Source organism: Sminthopsis crassicaudata, chromosome 2, assembly GCF_048593235.1.
Source record: "Sminthopsis crassicaudata isolate SCR6 chromosome 2, ASM4859323v1, whole genome shotgun sequence".
Taxonomy (NCBI): Eukaryota; Metazoa; Chordata; class Mammalia; order Dasyuromorphia; family Dasyuridae; genus Sminthopsis; species Sminthopsis crassicaudata.
This window is the reverse complement of record NC_133618.1, coordinates 474,769,872-474,786,869: the sequence shown is the minus strand read 5'-3', so window position 1 is coordinate 474,786,869 and position 16,998 is coordinate 474,769,872. Positions and strand designations below refer to the sequence as shown.

Sequence of the window (16,998 nt, the reverse complement as noted above, 5' to 3'; positions counted from 1 at the left end):
TTTTTTATTTTTTTGTATTTAAATAAAAACTATTACGAAAAGATGTCTGAAAGTTTTACTGGACTAAGAAGATATCTAGGACACAAAAAAGGTTAAGAAATCCCCTTTAGATAAAATTAGTAGCTTTAGCCATCATTTTAGAGGTTTAGTTTTAAATATAAGAAAAACTCCTGTAACATTGAATCCATCAGTAATAATCATTACCTTCTATATGCTAGACACTGTGCTAGGTCTAGGAGTTTACATGGTGGATAGAGTGCCAACCCTGAAGTCAGGAGGATCTGAGTTCAAATGTGAGACACTTAACACTTCTTAGCTGTGTGAAAGAAAAGAAAGAAAGAAAATACAAAATTAAAATTTTGATTAAATTAAATTTAAAAGGGGCAGCTAAGTGGCGCAGTAGATAGAGCACCAGCCTTGAGTTCAGGAAGACCCGAGTTCAAATCTGTTTCAGACACTTAATACTTCCTAGCTGTGTGATCCTGGGCAAATCACTTAACCCCAGCCTCAGGGGGAAAAATTTTTTTAAAAAGTTTTTGAAGCCAAAGTTAGAAGGAAAGTAGAAAGCTGGAAGAAATTTTTTGCAGCCAGTGTTTCTCATAAAGGCCTCACAATTATAAAAAAAATAGAGAGAATTGACTCAAATTTATAAGAATACAAGCCATTCCTCTATTGATAAATGATCAAAGGATATAGACAATTTTCAGATGAAGAGATTGAAACCATTTCTAGTCATATGTAAAGGTACTCTGAATCACTTTTGATTGGAAAAAGGCAAATTAAAACAGCTCTGTAATACCATTTCTCTCATCTCAGAATGAGTAAGATGACAGGAAAAGATAGTGATAAATATTACAGGGGATATGGGAAAACTGGGACACTAATACATTTTTGGTTGAGTTGTGAAACAATCCAACTGTTCTGGAAATCAAAAGATATACCTTTGATCCAACAGTGTTTCTACTAGGTCTATATCCCAAAGAAATCAAAAAAGAGGGAAAAGGACCTACTTGTGCAAAAATGTTTGTAGCAGATTTGTATAGTGGCAAGGAACTGGAAATTGAGTGGATGTTCTTAGGAATTGCTGAATAAGAAATGGTATATAAATGCAGTGGAATATTTCTGATGTATGTAAGTAAAGATGATCAGGCTGGTTTCAGAAAAACCTGAAAAGAGAGAAACTGATGCTAAGTGAAGTGAATAGGACCAAGAGAACATTGTACATAGCAACAAGATTATGTGATGATCAGCTATGATGAAGTTGGCTCTTCTCAAAAAATGAGGTGATTCAAGGCAATTCCAGTAGGCTTGTTTTGGAAAGTGCCATCCACATCCAGAGAAAGAATTATGGAGACAAAATCATAATGCATGATATTTCACCTTTTTTTGTTGTTGTTAGCCATTGTTTGTTTGTTTTGTTTGTTTTTTCTCTTTTGATCTGATTTTTCTTGTGCAGCATGAGGAAAATAGAAATATATTTAGAAAAATTGTATTGTCTGTATTGGATTGCTTTCTGTCTTGAGGGGGAGAGAAAAATTTGGAACACAATATTTTGCAAAGGTGAATGTTGAAAACTATCTTTGCATGCATTTGGAAAAATAAAATAATATTAAAAAAAAGAAAATATAAGATCAGTAGGAATGATATAAAACATGATTGGCCTGGCTTTACACTGGGTAGAAAAGACATTTTGAGATTAAGGGAAATTGCAAATTGGTAGAAAAGAGGCAGGAAAACTTGAATAAGAGAGATTTCTTGGTATGTAAAAATCTAATGTAGAGAATTTTCTTAAAGAATGGGAAAATGTAAACTATTTTAAAATGCAGTATTTCTATCATTTTTATAACTCTTTTGTGTTTTCTTTTCTTTTCAGTTTTAACTGATGACTGCATACCTCCTCTGGCAATAACCGATGCAACTTGTGTGATTCATTTTAGTTTTCCTGGTTCTCCAAAAATTTTTGGAGGGCGTTTATATTGCATGTCTGATAATTTCCAAAGTTTAATTGAACAGGTTTGAATCACTTTTAATGTAACCTCTGAATATTATTATTTACCTTAAAAAAAAAGATACACTTAAAAATAGTAGGATACCATGGTTGGAGAGTGATCCAAGTTAAACTTAAGCTTTTTGATCTTGTCTTTTTTTAATTTTAAGGGTGCTTCTTCAGAGCAAGGAAATAAAAGGGCAAAATCTGTCTTGTTACTGACAGAAAGAAGTGCATGCTGTGCAGTTGGTGTATTACGTTATTTGGAACGAACAGATGCTAAAATTCCTCCAGAGTTATGTGATTTCACTGCAGGCGTTTTAGAAGCTAAGGAAGATAAGAAACTCAGAAGACCTCTTTGTCATTGTCTTAAGGTTTCTGGTTTTTGCAAGTAAGATGAATCACATTTTAGTAAAGACCAAATTTCCTAATTATTCTCTGTATATCAGATAATTACATTCAGAAATGAGATATATAATATTTAATGTATAATTGTAAAGTTATGGAAAGGATAATTTTTAATTTAGATAATTATTTTGTGGCACATTTCAAGATTTATAACTCACGCAGCAGCTAGATGACACAGTGGATAGAGTACAAGCCCCAGAGTCAGGACTACCTAATTCTAATCTGGCCTCAAACACTTAACTGTCTCTGTGCCCCTGGGCAAAGTCACTTAACCCTGATCACCTTATCCCTCCACTTCCCATACCCAAAAAAGATTAATAACCCACAATGCATATCAGAAATTATATGCCTGGGAGATAAATGAGACCATCATCATTATTTTTTCTGCATTGTGACTGGAAGATTATTTTTCATTTCTTGTAGGGTCCTTCCCCTTTCACCCCTGATTTGGTTAAAAAAAATACATTCATTCAACTTGGTATTTTAAAATATAAATGAAGATCTTAGGGCTTAAGAGTCTTAAAGTCTGAGGAAAATGGGTGGTAGATTGATTTCAGAAATATTTGTCATAGATGACGTGAGGATCTTGTTTGAGTTCTAAAAATCTTGATTTGTATTTGAACCAACAATTGGAGATGGATGATGGAGATAGGTTTCAACTACATTAATGAATTTATTTTGCCTTTTTTTTTTGAACACAAATTATATTGTAAGGGTCATTTAAAAGGCCTGAACTGGCCGAGGATGTAGTTCAATCCACTCATAGCATGAAATCTATAAATTTAAAGGAGATACTAGTAAAGCCCTTAAACTAATACTTAGTAGATATTAACTTATTATGTATACACTGTGGATAATTTTAAGATCAAAGTAGCTGGTTAGGTTTTAGCTCCTTATCATTTCAGTAATAATGCTGAATATTTCAAGGATCTTAGATGCATCCTATTTCATTCATCTTTATCAATATTTTTCTGATGTTTCAATATGTAGAGACTGCAGAGATAACCGTTACCATTAGCATCTTTGATAGTACATTGGGTAGTTTGCTTTCATTCATTATCTTGATCTGTTCTAAGAATAAACCTGTGAAGTAGATAAGTAGCTGCTATGGTGCAATTTTTAAAGATGGTAATACAAGAGACTCAGAGGAAATGAGGATTTGGTCAGCGTAAAATCGCAGATACTAGAATGTTCAGAAATAGAACAGAGCAGTTTTATTCCTTTTTTCTCATAAATAATTACAAATGTTCCTACTTAGGTAACAATCTTGTTTGTAGACTTGTCATTTCTTTGAAGAAATTTGATACGTTTATTTATTTTAAATGGTTTTGAAACAAATATTTTACTCTCTTCACTTGTGATCCCAATTAATTATTCCAAATGGCATATACATGCTCATATAATTGATTGCTTTTGTTCTGTATTTAAAGTATGTAAATCTTTTTTCAGAGATAAAAGGATATGCCCAGATCGACATCATATTAACCCAGAAATAGACATGCCAAGGAAATTATTTGACCAAAATCTGTCGGCAACTGGATATGTTAAAGTAAGTTTAAGAACTTCGTTTAGGCAAGTTTGGTGACATAGTAGATAGAGTACTGGTCCTAAAGTCAGGAGGCTCATCTTTGTGAATTCAAATCCAGTCTCAGCCACTTACTGGTTAATCCTCTTTTTGTCAGTTTCCTCTTCTGTAAAATGAGCTGGAGAAGGAAATGGCAAACCCCTCCAGTGTCTTTGCCAAGAAAACCCCAAATGGTGTCAAGAGTCAGACCTGATTGAAACAACTACACAACAACAATTTAAAAAACTTTATTTGCCAATGATTTTTTTTAATTCTTTTTTTGGATAACTTCCTTTCCTAATATGTTCCTCTTTTTTTTTTTTTTGATTTTCTAACTTACTAAGGCAGCTTTATGTCTCTCTCCCTGTCTTCTCTCCTCAATCCTCCCATGCCTCCTGCTCTTCCCTTTCTCCTTTTCTTCTCCTCTAGGTTTACCTTGCATCTATTTTGTCGTTGTATCTGGTAATGCACATCTTATATACTCTGTTAGAAACTGAGTCCTCCTGACTCCTTGAGAACAGGAGGTGTTTTTACTTTTCCTTTGTATCCTTAGGACTTAACACAGTGCCTAGTAAACAGTTACTTAATGCTTTGTTGATTGCTGACCTGTGTTTGAGGGCATTTTGATGATGATTGCTTGTTTTTTTAAGGCAGTTAGGGATAAGTGATTTTTCCCAGAGTCACACAGCTAATAAGTGTCTGAGGCTGCATTTGCATTCACATCCTCCTGACTGGAGTTGATGCTCTATCTGCTGAGCCACCTAACTGCCCTCATTGCATCTTTAGCTGAATGTGTTTGCCAGATTTTTGGCTGGTGGTGGTTGTTTTGTTGTTGTTGTTGTTGTTGTTGTTTAACCATACCTGAGAATACATGAGTATAGGATAAAAAGTTTCTGTTGAGGAACTTTCTCTAGCAATAATGTCACTAATTACTCCTTTGATGATAAAAGTCCAAAATTTTCCCATGAATTGAATTCAGATTCACTGGACTATAGTTTCAGATTCTGTTTTTCCCATTTTAAAAATGGACATATTCAGATTTGTCTGATTCCCAAGCCACTGTCTCATAGTCTTTTATTGTTAGTGATCACTGGTTGGGGCTCAGCCAGCTCTTTTGCCAGCTCTGCTAAGCATCAGGATGTAGGTGGCTCACCAAGGTAATCCATTGCCTTTTAACCCTTCATTTTGGGTATTAATTCACTGATTTTTTTTCTGTTGTTTTCAATCCAGACATGGTTTTTAATGACAGAAGATCACAAGTAAAATATGGATTGATGGAGGCTGACTTAGAATTCACTTTTTTCTTATTGACCTCTTAGAACCTTAAAGTGTGTTTAGACTGTGTCCAGATTTGTTTGTTGTCGCACCTATGAAGACACTGTGGTTACTTCTTCCTCTCCTCACCTTCCCAAAAATTTTTTCAGAGGGTGAAATAGTATTCATAAACATGTTAAGCACCCATAAATGTATTTTAGTAAAAAAACATGAAGTAAAAAAAAAACACAGAAGCAATTTAAATATCCAGGATTTAGGGGAATAGTTGAGCAAATCACAGTACATCAAACTAGCAAAATGGTTCTGTACCAGGAGAGAGACCAAAGAGAAATGGGAAATTTAGGAGAAAGGGATGCAGAGCAGAGGATAAACCAGAACATTACACAGAAGAGGTGAAGAAAGAAGGGTAAAGAAAAACAGGCAAATAAGCAAGTGGTCTGACTGAAGAAGACTGGACTTTGTGTCTTAATATGTGGCTTTATTTTGTTTGAATTGTTAGTGCTTCAATTCATAATGAAGGTTTTTTTTAAAGAATTTAAGCAATAAGATGTTTTACATAAGGTGAGTAAAATTTTGCTTTTTAGATCTGCATTAAATGAGAAACCTATAAGTAAAGGTAATGGAAAGACCTTTGGAGTCATAAAATCAAGGAATCAGAAATGAATGGGAACACAGAGGCTATCCAGGGGATGGCCAAGAGTTCCTGCTCTATGCCCCATCTCAATTCCGTCATTTCCCCCTCAGCACTCAGGTTTCCCTGTGAGTAAGAAGTAGGTACAATGTAAGAGCTTCTCTCATTCTTTCATTTCATGAGGTTATCATTATAGCAAACTTAACTGAAGCTTCTCATCTCTGATAATGTCATGACTTGGGACTAGACTTGTGATCTGTTTCTTGAACTCAACCCAGTAAGTTTTGTCTTACCAATAGAGTGTTTCTGCCACATAGTATGTACCCACCAACCCCAGTTAATTGGCTTATTAAATTACCTACATGTTGTGCAAGGCCGAGGTGCCGAGGATACAAAAACAAAAAGATGAACCCCCAAGTGGTCGGTGGTCTATTGTATCCTTTCATTTTCTGCTTCTATAGTTCTTCACAAAATAATCTCCATTCTGCCTTCTGCTGATTATATTTTTCTGTGGTTCTTTGTATGCATTACTTTACTGTCTTTTTCACCCTGTTCTCTCTGCTTAAAGTAGACATCTACATACCCATGTGAAAGAGTCCCATCCCACTTAGTCTCAGTTAAATCTGAGAGGTCAATTTTACCTTCTAATGTTGAAACTTTTATTATATTAATATTCCTTTTTATGAATAGGTATCCAAGTCCATAAGATTTCATCTTGATTTTTAAAAATAATTTTGTCAGAAAATGAAATTGATTGGCAGAAATCTTCCAATGAACTTTTAAAAGAACTTTTTTATTGTCTGTAAATACTAGTTAAGCTTGAATGCACCAGTCACACAGTCTGCAGTTAAACGAAGTCTACAAAGACATTGGTTTCTGTATATGATTTAAACACACACGCATACATCATTTGCTTAGAATTAATCAATTTTTTGTAGCGACTAGTGGATGGGGGGCAGTGGGTAGAGCAGCAGTGCTGAAGGAGGGCCTGAGAGCAAATCTAGTCTCAGGTATTTACCAGCTGTGGGATGCTGCGCAAGTCACTTCACCTTAATTCTCTCAAAAAAAAAAAATTACTCCATTTTCCAATGAAGACTTAATACATTTGTTTTTTTCCTCCGTTAAAGCCGTATTCAGATGCCTCATTGTGGCATGCAGATGTCCCTGGGTTCTTGGAAACTCTTCCAGAAGTTGTAGCAGGTCCCACCGAGCTAGAGAGGCTTCACTTATGGACCTGATAATGGATTCTGTCTGCCCTCCAAAAGCCTCGCCATGGCCAGAGATGCTCATCACCAACAGATGAGCCACTGGGGGGGCACCCGTGATTTTAGGAGGAACAGCTCATGAAATCAATTACTGAAGGCGTCAAGGGATTGTGACTTTAATTGCAATGTAAAGGGAGTGTCCACATTAGGGTAATCTCAGATCTTTTGAAGTCTATATTATGCTTTCAGATAATACCTTTCTATATTGTGAATGCTACAAACTATTTTGGGCGCATAGTTGATAAACACAAGGATCTGTATGCAGTTCTTAATATGGAAATGAAGGAGCATTTTAAGGAATCCAGTAATAAAATGTCTGTTGAAAAAGTTGAGAAGTTTGCATTGTATGGACTATATGAAAAGGGAGTTTTTCACAGGTAAGATGATTTTTCTTATTCAATAGAATATAAAAGCATGTGATAAAGTTGAATTGAGATTTAAACTGTAATGGATCAGTGTAGAAAAAAATAAAAATAAAAAATGTGAGTGTATTATGTCCTAGGCAGTTGGGCCAATAAATAGAAGTGTGATACTGTCCCTCCTATAATAGGATGCAGTTGCATGTTGAATAAATGAAAAACATTGATTAGGTATGAGGTAGTGAGAACATAAATGCAAAAGTGAGACTCTCAGTCCCTAACTTGCTTACATCTTAGGAGGAAGAGACAGCACATAGGGAAATAGTGCCTCAGAAAAGGAATTTTAGTCAGAGTTGTTGTACAAGTGATATGTGGAGTCATAGCATAATGGATTATTATCCCCTTTCCAAAGACAGAGGTAATATTTATTGGAACAGGTTTTCCAATATTTATTGGAACAGGTGAATATTGGGAACTATTTTTGCATCTATTTGGAAAAATAAAATAAAATGAAAACTGTTTTATAAAAAATACTTAGTACCTTCATGTTAATAGTATCATAAAGACACTTAGGATATTATTATGTTTGCCTTAAATACTAATATATGAAGTATAATTGGAAGGTACTTTTTGTTTTGTTGTGGTCTTTTTACATACTCGAAAACATTGGTTAAATTTGCAAAATCCAAGAATTTGTTTCTCATTATTTAAGTTGGGGGCAAAGGTTGTTTAATTTTAGAATAAAACATATTTAGCTATTCTTTATTTTACAGGGTACAAGTTTTGGAAATGAGCCCAAAAGAGGAAAATTGTGTCTTTTTTAATATCCACATAAAATTTATAGATGAAGGCAGGACTAGTGATACTAAAAATCATCAGCTGCTTCATCTACCCCAGAGATTCCAAAATCTGCCTCCTCAAGCTGTAGAATTTATTGTTTGTAGAGTGAAACCTATTGACAATGAAATAGAATGGAACCCAAAAGTAAGTTCCCATGCTCTCATGTTTTTTAAATTTTAAAAGTTCTCTAAAGAGAGCTACTTAGTAATTTTAAAATGTAAAAGTAATGCTTAAAATGATTTTTGTAGCTGAATGTGTATGAAATTCCATTTTAATTTAGTTTTAATTTATGGGATTTCTTGATAATTACTTTGGTCTTCTGGAACAAATTTCAGGTTTCTGTTTGTGTAGGGGTGTAAAAGCTGTATGGTCTTCTGTAAAGACCCTAGTAGCTTCTTCACCTCATTAAACAGAGAAGTCGCAGGAAAGTTTGACTGAACCAGTGGCAACCAGTTTGAGGCTCAGTTAGCTGTCATTTCCCCAGGAGTCTTCCTCCTCTACTAGGAGTAAGTCTCCAGTCTCAAGCTTCTTGCCATCTCGCCTTTAACACAAATAAGATCCATATGAAAACCCACCATATTTTGACGTTTGGGGATATCAAATCTTACCTGCCGCTGAGGCACCCACTTCCACCCAGAGCCCTAGTGGACATGTCCCTGCCCGCTCTTTATTTTAGGTATGACCCTCCCCTCCCATCAAAACTTGGGCTGGCTTTATTGTCTTATATGCTCTCTTCTTGTCCTAAGCAAACAAACAAAAACTTGTGTCAGGACTTCTACTCTGGCAGCGAGCACTGCAGAACATTGATCTCAGCAGTCTTTAGCATGGAAATGCAAATGCTGACCACTGTGGGATTCGGATCTCTGATTAGCATCCTGCTTTTTAAAAAAAAGGATATGACCCAACAGAAGTAATGAGCACTGTCTTTGGAACATAGGACTCAGGGGCATTCCTGGGTAATTGCAAAGAAAATGTTCCTTAGGAATGACAGTGATGCTTTCTGACCAAGAGCTATGTTGTCAAAGCTCCCAGATGCCATCTGGTCTAATCCTCTGATTTTAGAAATGAGGAAACCAAGGCACAGTGGAGGCTAAATGATTTGTCACTTGGGTTGGTGTCAGAGGTGGGATGTGAACCCATAGTCAGCGCTTTTTCACTATACCACACTTTCTTAAATAGTGGTGTAAGAAAAAAAGTGATGATAATACAAAATAATAATGAGAAATGAAAAAACACTCAGGTTCTATGTTAAACATTGGATATTTTTTGATCAAAAGCATTCTAATTTCAAATGATTTACTATGATTATGGAAATGCATATTTTAAAAATACCAACTTTCTTTTTATATCTCCTAAATAGAACTAATAAACAACATGTGTAATATTGCTTTTATTACTATATGTATTTTTGTAGTAATTATTCATTATAAATCAATCTTTCAAGTAACAAGTAACATAATAAACTAAATTTTTTCAGGTCACTAGATATATTCACCATAAAATTATAGGAAAACTGCATGAGGCTAAAGTAGTTCTATCTTTGGGAAATACAGTTTGGGTTGATCCAATGGTAAGTATGCCATTTTCTTAATAAGAAATATAATCAGTATATACAAGGGAACCAAAATTCATCCCAAATAGTTTCCTAAAAGAATAAAACTTTTATGAACCAAAATCTAATTTCAGTTTTGGAGCACTCTCCTTTTGTACTTGTGTGTTTATGGGAAAAATCTAATGATCTCAGATGTAGTATAAAAATTTTCTTCTCAGAAAGTACATTCCTGGAGATGCCCGTTCTTTTTCCACCTTGTAGCTTTTGGGTATTCAGATTTTAGAGTGATCATTTATTTCTAGTGTGACAATATTAATAACTAATTTTTATTGCATGTTAAGGTTTCTAAATTGCTTCACAAATATTTCATTTAATCCTTTAGGTCTAAAAAATACTTAGTTTCTGTATGCTCAGAAATAATTCACTCTAAAAGTGAAATCAGTTATTATGTCAGTCAAAATTTCAGTCAGATATTGTTTATGAAGAGTCGGTAGCTCCCAGACACAGTTTTGAGTATGATCTTTACTTGAGAGATTCAAGGTGATTGCTTCCAGTGCCCCTGATTTTGCTCTTAGGTCAGATATTAGTGTAAATTGTGCTAAATAGTGTTTGGGGAAAGACTTCCTCTTTTTAAAATAAATTTAGATCAGGTCTTTTTGTCTAAATTTACAAGCCCATTCTTTGGAGTCAAACTTTGGAAAATTATGCGGCACTGGAAACCATGAAATATGTGAATCTTGGGAGTTTTCTCTTAATGTAGAAATAGGAAATTAATTGTTCTCATGACAGTTTTATGTTGCATTTTGTTTTATAGTTGAGATGCAGAAAAGACAAATTCCAGTAGATTCCAAGATTCTAATATTTCTTTTGTCACCTACTACTAGTTTCTTATTCATGCCCATTTCTACCTATTGCTACTGCTGTCAAAGGGCCCAGAGTTAGGGTACACACTTGCCTGCTTAAAAAGTACAATATCTTGTATGTGAACAAACTATCAAAACTATGGAAAGTTAATTATAGCTTTCTCTGTAATAGAACCAGGAAAATTTAAAGGGGAATCAAAAAAGAGTTTTTGAGAGAAATTGGGAACAAATATATGCATCTGTGTATCTGAAATCGCTTGTGCTTTGTGAATGAAGAGGCTAAAGACAATGTACAGCATTGTCTTTAGTGACTGTATTCTATCACATAAATAATTTCAGTTCAAATCAGAAAATATACTGAAGTAAAAAAAAAATCATGATTCTAAAATGTGCTTATGTTTCGTCTCTAACTCAAGGTCCATCTTACCAAGCTTTCAGATTTGAAAACTTCTGTAATTGAATATAATGTTCGAGCTGAAATTTTATCAATGGGAATGGGTACTGATAATCCAGAACATATAGATCAACTCAAAAAACTGTGCCAAGAAAGTAAAATAGTTGCCCTTCAAGAGAACACATTCCAAACAATGTGAGTTAACATTTCATCTTTTTCTATGCATTTTTGAAACCCTGTTCTATATTTTGATAATTGAGATATTAAGTTATATTATCTATTGCATATAATGTATTCTCTAAGTGTTATTAAGGCAGTCTGTAGTGCAGTGGAAATGAAGCCTAGCTATGATACCCCCTTGGGGAACCAGTCAGAGCCGTGTTTGGCCCACTTGCCTTCATGAACTCTGTGGGCCTCTGTCTCTTCGTGTGGAAAAGGTGGATTGTGCTAGATGACATCTGAGGACCCTCTCAGCTTCTAAAGCCACAGGCCTATGAACTATGATTCTCGTAGTGTAAATATTTTTTAAGCTAATGCTCAAATAAGATTGACATTACTCTGAACTTGTGTAGAAGACTAAAAGAGTTCCTACTGTGAATCTTTGTAAGAGGTTGGAATAATTTTCAATCATAAAAATAGTATTCATTGAGTTTTTTTAAAATGTATTTTTTTTTGGCAAAGGCAGTAATGTTAGAAATTTTATAGGTTACATGTGTCCGGATTCAAAAGATTTGGATAAATTTCTAGGCCTCCTCACAATTGCAGAAATGAATTTATATCAGTATTATTTTCTTTTTTTATTGTGAACAATGGGTGTTGAAAAAAGTTGTCTGATAATAAATTTCTATTAATCTAGGGTTCACAAATTAAAATTAAATGTATCAAATCCAATTTAACTAAGGAAAGAATTGTTTTTAAAAATCAAAAATTAATATTATAATAATAATAAAAATTGCAGGACATTTTGCTCACTTTGGACTTTTATATCATGTGTACTGATGAAGAAACTAAGCTACTCATCCAACTACATGTTGTAATACAATATACGTCATGAATTCTTTATCCATCTCATTTTTTATATGAATGCCTTTTTAAAAAAATCTGTTTTTAACCTTTGGTAAACATTTACATGGTACTAATGGCAATGTGTTCTGTTTAGAATAGCTCCTTTAACATCCAGTAAAGATAGAGAGGATACAGGTGGCCTGCAAAACTCAGTATCAGATGATGACAGAATTTTAGAAAATAGTGTTTCCTTACAAGTGAACACAGAAAATTCAAAGTCTGGTAAGTATTTATGAAGTAAGTATTTGATTGCTTGTGTTAAATATATTGCTTTTTGAAAAACATGGCTAGTAATTGTATTATATCTTTTAAAGACAATACACAAAGGGATGTGAATTTTAATATTTTAGTCAGTTTCACTTTTGATAACATGAATGGACCAAAGAGTCTTAAAATGACACATAAAGGTTTTATTGCTTTTTAAAAGTATCTGTGTATAGCATTTTACATATATTATCTTATTCGACCTTCCAAATCTACCAGCCATTCAAATATTTAGAGTTTTTCTCACTATTTGACAAAAGAGGAAAGGAGTTTAGACATGTAAGAGATTTGCTATCATGTGTCTAGCATCTGAAGGGGGATTCAAAACTCTCAGGGCTTGGCTGATGATCTCTTTTCACTGCATTATAGTGCTGCTTCAAAACTGTTAAGTTTTTTTTCCATTAGTGGATTTTAATTTTCACTATTAATAAACATGTTGATACTTTAACCCATGAAGCCTAACCCATTGGGAAACATTTGTGCCTTCATTTCATTGTCTTTCACCTGGAGGAGAGATGTTGTTGCATTGCACTGTTCTTTAACAGAGTAAGGAAGTTCGCACCACACAGTGAAAGATAAGGTCAATGATAAGCTTATCTTGGAACTTTTTTCTTTTCCTAGAAGTGATATCAGAAAATGATGGAGATAATTACATTAAAGAAACACCCCAAGAGCAGCATAAAAGGTATGACTTCATAATTTGAAGGAGATTTTTTTTCCACAAATAAGCATTTACTTAGGTAGTTTGAACATAAATTGATTGCAGCAAGGCAGCTCTTCTGTGTCTGATTCTGTCATCCAGCCTCAACCACCCCTTTTCGCCCCCCATGCTCTCATCTTAGGGTCTCTTCACCTTAAAACGTCCTGGCACGATCTTTTGCTCCCTCCTGCACTCTGACCCTGACCTGATTCTTCTCCCTATAATGAACACCTCTGTGTATCCCCCTGCTCAGTCCATCACCCTTGAAGTCATTCCTTTAGTTTCTTTTTTTGTTGCTTCCTTTCCTATTTCAATAAATGTCTGTGCCGACTCTTCCTTAAAAAAATCAGTTGAAGGTTCTATTTATCTCAAGTTATCATTCTTGTCTTCTCTGTTTCATAGCCAGATTCCTAGAAAACCCTGCCCAGATTTGCTCTTTTCACTTCTGCACTATGGCTTCCAACTTTATCATTTACTCAGCCTAATGTCTCCAAAGTCATCATCAGCTCTTAGCAGCAGAAACCTTCGTGCAAATCTTGGAAAGGGCACTTTCCTCTCCCTTTGATCTCTTGGAATATCTGGTTTTCATAAAAACTTGGCTCAACACCAGCCCAGAGGTCACAGGACCCTAGTTCAAATCTGGTCTCAGACACTTAACACTTCCTAGCTCTGTAACCCTGGGCAAGTCACTTAAACCCAGTTGTTGCCTCAGGAAGAAAAAAGTGTTAAGCACCCTTTTCTACATGGGATTTCTTAGTCCCTGCCCACAACGTTAATGTCCCCCAGCCCATCTCCACCCCACTCCCCCAAAAAACCTAAACCTATCTCTATTTTGCACAGGTCAGGGACCATTTCACTTTTTAGTTAAACAGTGCATGGAATATAATATTTAACAAATGTTTGTTGGTTAATTTATTGATTGTGATGTCTCTTCTCTCTTTTTCTCTTGTAGTTTCCACCCCGAAATAAAATGGTTTCAAAAAGATGATGTTGTAATTGTGAAGATAAGGCTAAGAAATGTAAAAGATCAGAAATGTAAATTTTTTAGAGAAAGGGTGGTTTTCAGGTAGGCCTGTATATATTTTAGCCAAAAAAATTGAAACCACTTGACTGTGTTTAAAAAAAAAAAAAGGCTAACATAATTTATTTTAATTTAGTGCTTGGGTAGGAGATAAATTTTACTTGGCTGATATGGACTTATATGCAAGTATATTAAAAGAAGAATCCAAATGTCTAATTAAGAATGAAGAACCTATAGTTACTCTTGTAAAAGAGAAAAAAGAATCTTGGCATAATTTACTCAAGAAAAGGGTAAGTAGTAGTTTTTAACAAGTTTTGAGTCTTAATATCCTTGGTGTATATATAGTTTTTTCAGTTAATATTACATTTTATATTTAACAGAATCCTAATGTGTCTTTTGATTTCGATCATTGGGAGGAATGTGAAGATATAAGTCCCTTTTCTAATGGTAAGACGGTTTTATTAGAAAAAAAAGGAGAAAAAATTTTAAAGAGGAAAAAATTGTAATTACTTGATAGGGCCATATGTTAGCCTTAGAAGAAGGAGAAGCAAAAGCAGTCAATAGGGTGTGAGCCAAATTCAGGAATTATGGCTACATGGAGTCACTTGTAGATGTCTAAGATTCTTTAGGAATTTTAACCTTTCTGAGGCATTTTAATTCTATTACAATTCATGTAAAAATTAGAGTTCATATTAATTTTTTCCATATATCTATTGCTTATGAAGATATTTGGAAAGCTGTTTTTGTTATGAGACTTTTAGCAAGAATGGAATAAGTATACTTTTAAAATTTCTTATGCATTACACATGATTTTAACAATCCCAAGTAATTTTTTTCTTTTAATGAATATCTGAGATTTATACTATATACTTTATTTTCCTCTAAAGAAATTTGTCAGGTAATTAGTGCAGGTGATATTGTCTCCATTTCATAAATGAGGAAAATTATCCATGATTACAAACTTAGGTGGGACTAGGGTACTAGGGTTATAATTTGAATCCATGTCATGTCTGCTATTCTGCAGAATCTTCACTACTGAAGTGAAGATTTCTTTAGTTTCATATAGTGAAAATTTTTTTTCCTCCAGTGCTATATTGAGTAATTACTTTGGGAACCATGTTATGATCTGTTAAAAAGCTCTTAGCAGGCTTCTTAAAACAGATAATAATGCTTGGGAAAAAATGCTTCATTGAATCTGTAGCATATCCAGATTTGTATACAGAGAAGTTATGTTCTGTGACTTGTCATAAACATATAACTATTTGATCTAAAAAATAATGCTACTTATAAAATAAATTTTTCTTGTTCTTATGGAGAAGGCATCTGGTTTTGATAGTTTATAAGCTGGAATTAATCAGCTGAATTCAGACAAAAAAACAAACGGGACGTTCAAGAATCAAAAAGTACAGGATATGCAAATCTTGACATGTTAGTTTGGAATCAGAAGTGTTGCTGTTGCTTATCTAAACTGTGAACTCTATTGTTCCTTTAGCTTCCTGATTTACTTCTTTTTTTCTTTAAGGAAATATTAGTGCGGTGATAGAAAATATTTTTTTTCCTAAATTAGTGGCATGACATATTAATCAACTTTTAATTTTTGAACTTAACACATGAAACCATGCACAGAAAGCTTTTTCTTTTTTTTCTTTTTTTTTTCTTTTTTTTTTTTTTTTTGCTGAGGCAATTGGGGTTAGGTGATTTGTCCTGGGTCACACAGCTAGGAAGGAAAAGCTTTTTCTTAAGGAAAATAATTAATTGAATAATTGAAATAAAATATTTCTTTATAAAATATCTATGAATAAATAGAGAATATATAATTTTTTAGTACATAAATTGTTCACACTTACATTCCAAAGAACATTGTGCAATGGCATAAAAAGAATTGACTGAGCTTGCTTGGATCCTTACTCTGAAATAACCAGGAAGTAAATAATTATTCTTTTTTTTTTTTTTCCAAGTTGTGTGCTCTAGAAAGATACTCAACACTGGTATGCAGATAAATGAAGATATGGATGATTCTTCAGAGGACAGTGAAACTGAGAGTGAATAGCATGCAAATTAAATCCTGGTTGGAAAACTATCACAGGGCAGTGTCTAGCACTGTACCTGCAAGTTGAGAAATTATGCGTGGACACAAGAGAGCCTTTTTTATTCCAAGGAAGAAAAATTTTATTGTCTATAAAAGTAGTCATTTATTAATGGTAAGAATTACTTGATTGTTGGTTCATAAAGAGACCAAAATTAAGGGAGTAGCAAGGGGAGACACAGGATACTCAAGGAGTGGTGCTGGATTTTGTTTACCTGGTTGAAAAAATACATGCTCAGCTAATAATGTACCTTCTGTTTTTAAAGTGAAGATTGTTCTGAATACAAGAGCTTGAGTGAAATTGGAACTGTTGACTGATTTTAGCCCTTGGGAGGTTTAGTTTTCACAGTTCCCCTAAGGAATGTCAGAATGTTCTTAACCAATTGACAATATTGAAGTCCTCAAGATCACAGGTTTGATTGAAAGCACATGTAGAACTCATACATAGACTTTCTTTTCAAGCTTTACAATTTCCATTAATTGGAATTACCAAATTTTCTTCCTTAAAAGTTATTTGTATTCAGTGATGTAACACACACATTTCTGTTTGAATATATATAGGGAAAAAATGGATCTTTAAATTTGAAGATAGATTTAAAATTTACAACATGATAATGAATGGTGAATTACACTAGTAGTTTTAGGTATTTGGACATTCTCCTTTTCGTTAAGCAAAAGAAAGAAAAAGGTCCTGTCCTCATGAAATTTGGTAATAGAAAAAAAA

The 16,998-nt window shown here is 33.9% G+C and overlaps 1 protein-coding gene across 4 annotated transcripts in view; it reads left to right on the top strand.

Annotated features, from left to right (window-relative positions):
- TDRD12 (tudor domain containing 12) overlaps window positions 1–16,998 on the top strand; it is a 56,110-nt gene extending 39,112 nt beyond the window's left edge. For 2 of the 4 annotated variants that reach the window (XM_074293242.1, XM_074293239.1), the window contains 13 exons: window positions 1,874–2,013; window positions 2,158–2,378; window positions 3,845–3,944; window positions 7,320–7,507; window positions 8,263–8,473; window positions 9,807–9,899; window positions 11,161–11,333; window positions 12,298–12,425; window positions 13,089–13,152; window positions 14,120–14,233; window positions 14,325–14,478; window positions 14,569–14,635; window positions 16,147–16,998. In XM_074293242.1, coding sequence (XP_074149343.1) covers window positions 1,874–2,013; window positions 2,158–2,378; window positions 3,845–3,944; window positions 7,320–7,507; window positions 8,263–8,473; window positions 9,807–9,899; window positions 11,161–11,333; window positions 12,298–12,425; window positions 13,089–13,152; window positions 14,120–14,233; window positions 14,325–14,478; window positions 14,569–14,635; window positions 16,147–16,238 — 1,745 coding nt within the window. In that variant the 3' untranslated portion in view covers window positions 16,239–16,998. Of the gene's footprint in view, window positions 1–1,873; window positions 2,014–2,157; window positions 2,379–3,844; window positions 3,945–7,319; window positions 7,508–8,262; window positions 8,474–9,806; window positions 9,900–11,160; window positions 11,334–12,297; window positions 12,426–13,088; window positions 13,153–14,119; window positions 14,234–14,324; window positions 14,479–14,568; window positions 14,636–16,146 lie in introns of those variants that run through there. The other 2 variants (XM_074293240.1, XR_012486807.1) reach the window with 2 other exon arrangements.